The 9,344-nt window shown below is 36.1% G+C and overlaps 1 protein-coding gene across 1 annotated transcript; it reads left to right on the forward strand.

Annotated features, from left to right (window-relative positions):
* Positions 1–7,533: 7,533 nt before the first annotated feature.
* Positions 7,534–8,895, forward strand: LOC149553959 (F-box protein GID2-like). The gene has a single exon (XM_089789293.1). The coding sequence runs from the start codon at positions 8,131–8,133 to the stop codon at positions 8,716–8,718; it is 588 nt and encodes a 195-aa protein (XP_089645419.1). The 5' UTR covers positions 7,534–8,130; the 3' UTR covers positions 8,719–8,895.
* Positions 8,896–9,344: the final 449 nt, after the last annotated feature.

A 9,344-nucleotide genomic window follows, 5' to 3' on the forward strand; every position in this document is an offset into this window, starting at 1 on the left:
GTGTAGTGCCAGGGGATTTCAGACCTATTGCCTTATGCAACACTATATATAAAGTATTTTCAAAAATCCTTGCTATTCGTCTCAAAAGCTTCCTTCCTAGACTCATTTTAGAAGAACAAACTGGATTTGTCCTTGGCAGATCCATATTAGATGGCATATCAATTATACAGGAAACTATCCATTCAACGATTAAAAATAAGGAACCTTGCATGTTGCTTAAACTAGATATACAAAAAGCATATGATAAGGTAGATTGGAGATTTCTCTGTAAAACCTTAGAGGCTTTCAGCTTTTCTAAACAATGGATTGACATGATTTTTCAATGTATATCAACTCCTAAAATTTTGATTCTCATTAATGGAACTCCGAAAGGATTTTTTAATATCTCTAGGGGTATCAGACAAAGAGACCCAATATCCCCATTCCCGTTTATCATAATGGCAGAAGCATTTGGAAGGGCAATCAAGGTAGCACAAGATGAAAATAAAATTAAAGGAGTGAAATTCACAAAGGATGTCAACAATACTACGCATCAACAATTTGTTGACGACACTATACTTACTGGAACTAGCACTTTACAAGAGACAGAGCAAATAAAAACATCTTGGAAACATACACCAAAGCATCAGGGAAAATGATTAATGTTGAGAAATCAAAATTTTTTTTCCTGAATACAAAGATAGAAGTGGAAAATCAAATTTGTCAAAAATTAGGATTCAAAAAAGGAAATTTACCTTTCAAATATCTAGGGATCTACCTTGACAAGAGTATGTTTTCAAATCAGGGATGGGAACACATTCTTAAGAAAATTGACAACCATACTGAATCCTGGAAAGGAAGATGGTTAACTAAGGCATGAAGGATTACAAAGATCAAAGCAGTCTTAGCAGCTACCTCATCCTACCAACTCTCATCTTCACATTTGCCGAAAAATATCAACGCTAAATTGGAAAGTAAACTATGAAATTTCTTTTGGAAAGGATTAGAGGACAAGCAAAAAGTAGCATTAGTTAGCTGGAATAAAATATGCAAACCAAAAGAATTTGGTGGATTAGGAATAAAAATATGGGGTGGCAGAACGAAGCACTAGGAGCCAAACAAGTTTGGAGACTCTACCAAGAAAGGGAAAGGAAATGGGCTAGAATAATTTATAACAAATATCTTGATCCCCTAGATAAAACATCATTATTCAGAATCAAAGCCGCCCCAAAGGGTTCAGCAGGATGAAATTTTATTACACACAATCGTAGTTTGATCTCCAAATATCTCACCTGGGATATAGGGAATGGAGACGAAGCTTTGTTTTGGGAAGATTCATGGGATGGTAACCCCCATCTGATAGGGGCAGAATTATCTCAAGAAGCAATATCTACCCTTAAAACTTTATGGGGAATAAAAGTGAAAGACTATTTAGAGGAAATTGACTCAGATATGGGTAAAAGATGGAAATGGAAACAATTATCAAATTGTGATATTAACCAAGTAGACAAAGAGAAACTGGAAAACATACTAAAAAATAGAACCATTATACCTAAGAATAGGGAGGACAAGCTAATATGGGCAACCTCAAAAGATGGGACATATAAAGTTAAAGAAGGATATAAAATGATCACAAATTTGCAGAAATGGAAAATAAGCACCCTCCCCCTGAACCTATGTTGGAACACAGCCGGTCTTCCTAAAGCAGGCACGTTTCTATGGGAAGCCATGCAAAAGAGGATACTAACAGTTGATAAAATTCAGAAAATGGGATTTGAAGGGCCATCTAGATGTATTCTTTGTAAAGAGGATGAAGAAACTACAGAACACGTCTTACATACATGCAAATTTTCTCAAGAGTGTTGGCAGTGGCTTCAAAGTAAATTTAACTGGTCCTCGCCGTTCGCAGGAACATGGATAGATCACTTACTGGGGTGGCCTAGAAACAACTCAATGAAAATTTATGGCAAACTTTGGAATATCTCTCCGGCCATTATTCTTTGGGAAATTTGGAAAGAACATAATCGTTGAATCTTCCAAGATCAATGTCTATCAAAACAAGCCCTATTTACAAAAATAGAAGTAGCTATTTCAGAAGTAATGAATAGTGACCTCAGAAAGAGACCAAGAGAAGAAGGATCTTTTTCTGAATGGGACGCAAAAATCAAAAAAAGATGGCCTTTACTAATCAATCCTCCCCTCTATTACAAAAAAAGAATGATTTAGCTAGATGCGAATGTAAATGGGAACCTCCCCCACCAGGGTGGATAAAGTTGAATTTTGATGGGGCTTCCAAAGGAAACCCTGGGAAAGTAGGAATTGGATGTATTATTAGGGACAAATCAAGTAATTGGATTGTCAAAAGATCCAAGTCTCTAAAAATGGTATCAAATAATATTGCTGAACTTGAAGCAGTAGAAGAAGGAATTAACCTATGCATTAAACTTAAAATTAAGAAACTAATCATAGAAGGAGACTCCCAAATCATTATAAATGCTCTCAAGAAAGGAAGTACCCCAAACTGGGTATTAAAATCCAAACTAGAAGCTACTAACAAAGCCCTTTTAACTTTGAAGAAATAAGATATGTACACATTTATAGAGAAGGCAACAAGGAGGCGGATACATTAGCCAACTTAGGCACAGATGGCTTTAATACACTAAAATTTAATCATAACCTTAAACTGCTTTAGATAGGGATATAATCATTTCCCTTCAAGTTACTGCGAAGGTAGTAATTCCACACGTTTTGGGGCAGAGTACCAAGATCACAAAATCTCTCACTTAAGTATTTACATCCTTTCTAAATGATGAATTAGCAAGGAAATGCTTTATTGATTCAGATGTCATCACCATTATGAGGTTTCGAGAAATTTTGACCTCACCTATTTATTTAAGGAACAGGGGTTACTTTTTCGTTCACCTTAGTTTGTGTTTAGTCCTTTTCAATTGACAGATAGCAATCTAGTCTGGGTGTCATGGATACTAATATAAGTCTTTTTCATGCTTTTGAAAAACACACAATGGCCTTCTGTGGGCCGATTACACAAGAGCGCTAGAATCGTTTGTTAAGGCCCATAGATGATATGAGTCGTGTAGCAGTCAGTCATGTCTTAGGAGAGGGGGTTTTTAGTTACGAATACTCATGGAGGACTAACAACGACATCGTTGGGCTCTGGGTAGGATGTTTGGCTAGAGCTGAGGTAGAAAAATGGGATATCATCAGGATTGCCCATAATATTTTCGAACCCTGTTGGTTAGTTGGGTTGGAAATTGTTGTTGTAAATATTGATGCCCGACTTCATATCCCTCTTCCTGAAGCTTACATGGAATTTGATGTGAACAGTCCTAAAATTGGAAGGAGCCCTAGACGCCCTTGCTTGGTAGTCAGAGACAATGTCCAATTTTTTAGAGAATGGTCGTGAATGGAGGCGAGTATCAACTTTCTATTAAGATGGAGGGGAATTGTTGAAGATCATGAAAGAAATTGGTTAACGAATTACCTATGGATGTATGATGCCTATATCCATCTAGATGTTGACTTTAATAATCTGGAAACTGTGGAATTCTGCTTGCCAAACTATTACAGGACTAGTAGAGGAACATCAACATTCGAGTTTCTACCAGGATCCAAAGCCATCAACCTGCATGAAGCTACAAAAATAATTATGGTTTTTATGATAGAATAATATTAAGATAATATTGGGTCTTTTGTATAATACTCTGACCCAATTTTTGGAGTCATGCAATATTTAGTTATGGGTATTTAGTAGATAGTAGATCTAGCGGTTATTTGGTCTAAATTGGTCACAAGGCATATTTTCAAAAATGTCCATATCAAACTTTTCGGATACACTTATGCTACTGTATATATTAATCTATAGTAATGAAATGACTTTTAGATATAATTCGGCTTCAATATCTGGATTGATTTGATCGTGATATTTTGTTATCCTTTTGGATCCGTTGTTTGAGCTTCCAATCTAATTTTGTTTAAATTCAGTCTTCTATTTCCTGGTCTCTCATACATGCATGAATTTTGAGGCATAAATTTCAAAGATTGGGTGTCCTTCAACAATATTTAGATCATTATGGCTTGCCCCTCTGGATTCGGCTGGAACTATCTAATCTAGCATTAACAAATTATCCTTGGTTAAAACCTCCATAAACTTAACTCACGTTTAGTTTAGATAATTTATTAAAATCTAAACTTTAATCATTAATCATTACAATTCTATATTAATTAACTGAAGTTAGAAGTAAAACATTTTAATAACATAACAGGAATATTATCTAAATTTAATTAGTTTCCTGATAAAACTTAGTTTTCAAGTTATATATACAATGGGCCCTCCTGTTTGCAAAATGAGATAATAATTATGTTGGTTTTATTAACCCTTAACGTTTGATGATTATGGTAACTGAAGACAGATATTGTTAAACATCTTCACCAATTTGGAGCTTCGACAGAAAGGCAGATTTAATATATGGATATTATAATGAAGCTTATACTGGGGTATGGCCCTTTTATTAATGTATAATAAAGGACTGAAGTCCCAAGCAAGATTGGAGGTTTTCTTTACCCGTTCTTTCCTACTAGTGCCCACCAGAATGGGGGATCTATTTGTAAATTATAATTTTAAATTAATAAAGATAATCATGGCTACGGCCGTTTACCGATCAAAAAATTTATATATATATATATATATATATTTTTTGATCAGTAATATTTCACTTTTGACTAGAGTACTAACTAGTGAGGCCACCCGAGGGACCTCATCCCTGAATCCAACACCCAAGACTTGCAAGTGTGGAAGCCCAACAAGGACTCCAAGCTCAAGGGGCACAATCAACACACTCCCAACGTGGGTCTGACATAGGGTTCACGAGAACTCCTTCCAAACAATGATCTTGAGAGTTGAAAATTGTCATCTCCATCTCCATTGGCTTGAATGTCATTTGACATGAACACCATCATCTCCATCTACTTACACGTGCACCAATCCATCAACATTAACACTATACTTATCTCCACAAGCATGACAACAAGGTGGGCCCAACCAACATTAACACTATATTTGGGCCAAGTGGGGATTTGAACCTTGGTTGCACTATTAATAGTGCAACCATAACACCAAAACCATAAGGTGATTCCCCAATATAGAAAAAATATTTAACCATATATAAAAATATAAAATTATATTAAAAAGTAAAATTATATATTATTGTACATAAAAGTAACAGTAAATCTATTTTTATAAATATAAAACAAAAGTAATTAAAATATATTAAATACTTCATGTATTTCTTAAATAAATTAATAATAATAATTTAATTAAACATCAATATAATAAAATAATAATAATAATTTAACTAAACAAATAGTCGTTAATGATAGCGTGTGACAATTAAGTTGTGGTGTTGTAATTCTTTCCATTAAGATTCAAAACTTCCATAAATAAATTACCCGTATAACTAGATTATTTAATATGTATTTATAATTATTTTTTGGATAGGTAATCAATTGAAGCCTAAATTATTCATTATTCATTTATGATTATTGTTAAGATTAATTATTATTATGTGTTTACTCGAGTGGATTTGAACCCAAGGCCTCTCTGATGAGAGACTCATAATTTATCGTTATGTTGTAGGCTCTTGCCTAACTAATTAAAATAATTAAATCATATATAAAACATTAAAACAAATGAAAACAAAAACAAGTACTAAATACAAAATAGCTAAAACAACTAAAAAGCAAAAACCAAAAGAAAATATAAAATAGACTACACATTTTCTCCCCTAGGCATTTATGTTATTTTTCCAAAATAAACTTAAAAAATATTAAATAACATTTATACACTAAAGATTCAAATTATATATTATCGTATATCAAAAAAATATAAAACTAATATAAAGAAGATAATAAAATCATGTGAACTTATCTTGGGGAGATGTCCACATTCCAATGACTGCTACATCTACCTTATAGATCCCCCAATTACCGCTCATAAAAAGCCTAAAAAATGTACTAATAGTTGATCATTTACACATTTGCTAATAGTTGATCATTTACATGTGTAATAATAGTTGATCATTTACACATGTACTAATGGTTGATCATTGTTAAGCTTTATTGGTTGTTGATTGGTCAATTTGTGCAAAAAGTACTTCTTTTTTTGGTGAGCGACTATTGGGGGGGTGAACATTATAGGATCAGGGTGATCATTTGAAAATGACACTTTTAGACTACCTCACACAACGAGTTCTACATAGAGCTTTGTAAATGTAGAAAAGCCGAAAGGTTAGCTTTAAGCTCTTCACTCACCTACAGAGGTTCACTGAAAAAATTAACAAATTTTGATGTACAGATTAGGAGTTCTAGGTGCCCGAAGTTAGCCTAGGCGGCTACTAGGTTGTCTTCTCTAATCAAAGAGACAAAAGCACATAGAAAATCTAATTAAACTAATTGATAATAATTGCATCAACAATTAAGTGGTAATGACATAATGTGATAATTAAGTGATGGTGTTGGGATTCTTATGTGTAGTAATTTTTTCCATCAAGATTCATAACTTCCATAATCATGGCTTGGGGCCATTTGCCACTCCGAGTCTCACAAAATAGTTATCTAACATATATTACTATAAATTCAAACTATATATTATCTCTCTTTTTTCCTTTTTCAGTAACAAGTTGAAGCTAAGATTAATTATTATCATGTGTTGTAATTTATTATTCTTATTATATTTTATTAATATCAAGTTGATTTGAACCCAAGCCCTCTGAGAGGCCCATTGTGTTGTAAGCTCTTGCCTAAATTCAAACTGTATATTATCATATATATAATCCAATAAAAAAAAACAACATTTAAAATGTATTCAACAAATTGATAATAATTGCATCAACAATTCATTAATATTGACATTTGTGATGATTAAGATACTATGTTTTAATTCTTTCCACAGACATTCATAAACTCATCTATTTAACCTAAAATAGATGGGTAAAACAATAATAAAACGAAGTCTGTTTCTTCCCTAAAACCCTATATTACCTTCCTAAGATAAAAATGAATATCGCTATATACAAACCACACCACCGTGACAATTATGCTTTTGACTTAAATCCAAAAATAATTCTACGCTGAATAATACGTTTTGGAAACGACAAAATGCCAAAAAGCAACAAAGAGCCCTATGATTTAAAAAAACATTTAATTTATCCCATGAAAGAAAAGAAAAGGGAAAGCCATGTGAGCGAGTGAGCTTCCACGGCACAAACCGACAAAACCCCCCCACAAACCTCGGCTCTCGTCTATGGCGGAGCCATTTCCTGCGTGGGCCCCGCCTCTTTTGTCGTCACGCGGCCCCTCCTTAACAAAAATTAATTCACCATAACAAGCGGCGGTTGAGCCCGACATTTTCTCCCTTCTTTGCTTTGTCGCCACGCTGAACGGAACAAGGTGCATGTAATTACAACTTACGACCCCCTTCGCTCCGTTGACCATTTCAGCCCTTTCCCCCACATATAAATACGACTTTCCTCTCCCTACGTTTTCCATTATTGTGTGCAATGTATGTACCCTCGAAAAGTTAGTTTGCCCTTTCTCCTCCTCCTAATTCTCTGATCCTTCCGCCATTGTTGCTCGGAGGGAAGCTTCGAGTGACGTCTGGCTGCGTTGAGGTTTTGTTGTTGCAAAGATCATCTTCTTCTACTTCTCTGATCCTTCCGCCATTGTTGCCCAGAGGTAAGGTTGCAGTGACGTCTGGCTTGAAAAGATCATCTTCTTCTTCTTTGCTGATCCTTCCGCCTTGTTGGCCAGAGGGAAGCTCGGGGTGACGTCTGGCGGCGGGTCTTTATTGAGAAGCTCTTGGTTTTCTCTGCTCCGTCCGCTGTTGTTTCTCAGAGGAGAGATGTGAAGGACGAGGCTTTTACTGAGAAGCTGTTCTTCTTCGTTCTCTGATCCTTACAGCCATTGTTTCTCATAGGGGGCTGTGGAGGACTAGTGGCGGCGGCGGCGGCGGATTTTCAATTGAGAGATTTTCGTTTTCTCTGATTCATACGCCATTGGTTCTCGAAGTGGAGCTTGGAGGAACGAGTGGCGGCGGCGGCGGCGGAGGCGGCCATTTGCCGAGTGATCGAGCGATTAATGGAAGCCGTTCTGTGCGGGTCGCGGAGGTCGGGGGTTCGAGTCTCGAAGCTGCGGAGGGGGGATGGAGAGGTCGAAGACGGGGTAACGAACAACGTGGACATATTGAACGAGATTTTCAAGCATTTGGATCCGAATTCGCTCGGGAAGGCGGCCTGTGTGAGCAGTAAATGGCGGCAGGCGACGGAGGAAGCGGCGCTTTGGGAGGTCATTTGTAGTCGCCGCTTGCCCCCCGCTTTCGCCTCTCCTGCGCCCGGGAGGCTTAAGTCTGTGGTTGTGGCTTTTGGGGGTTTCAAGCGGTTTTACGTGAATTATGTCCGTAAATTTCCCGGTGGACGCGGCGGCCCGAAGGTTTGTACATCTGCATCGAGGAAGAAATGGAGTAAAGATGAGGTTTATTTGTCCCTATCGCTCTTTTCGATTGACTGTTATGAAAGAATTGCGCCTAAAACGAGTGCGCTTTGTTCTTCTTCTTCCTTTGCTGGTTCTCTGTGTAAACCCTCGTTCAATTCCGATCCCAGCCGCCTGCTTACAGGTTGGAAGGGAAAATGCACCGATCAGGTAGAGAATATGGATACTAATTGCTGAGAAATTATACTGAAAAGGTTTTGCAATTCCTTGGATTGCCGATGTAACACATTTATTAAGCGGTCGAATCACTCCCTTTGTTGTTGTTTTTGTGTATTATTTATACATTCGGTTTCCCCGGCCCTGGATTTCTGTATTACAAGGTTGTTCTATATATATTCATCGAATTTGGTGTAAGTTTCCTCGTTCTAGATTGTTTTGATTGCCGTTTACAAATTGAAATTTAACAGATGAACGCTTCTGTTATGTATTATAAGCATTCCGTGTTGTAATTTATGTATTGTTTAAATATTTTCTGCCCTATTTCTGTAATATCAGCGTTTATTTGTAAGATTCTTTGGTTTGCCAATCGAAATTTACAGAAAACGGATGCTTTTTGTCCTGGATTCGATGCTCTAATTTCTGAATGATCTGATTGTATTGTGCTTTAATTCCTGATTTGTTTGATTGTATTGTGCTTTAATTTCTGTCTTGATAAGAAATCCTGGAATGCGAAAGTTTTGTCTGGTTGTTTTCTTGATATATCTAGTTTTGTGACATCAATATTGATTTGATAAGGCCCGCATTGATTCGGCGAAACAAATTTTTATAATATCAAAGAGGTGAATGTCATTTTTGACATATTT

Source organism: Cupressus sempervirens, chromosome 6 (genome assembly GCF_028749045.1).
Source record: "Cupressus sempervirens isolate cs-2001-9-10 chromosome 6, ASM2874904v1, whole genome shotgun sequence".
Classification (NCBI taxonomy): domain Eukaryota; kingdom Viridiplantae; phylum Streptophyta; class Pinopsida; order Cupressales; family Cupressaceae; genus Cupressus; species Cupressus sempervirens.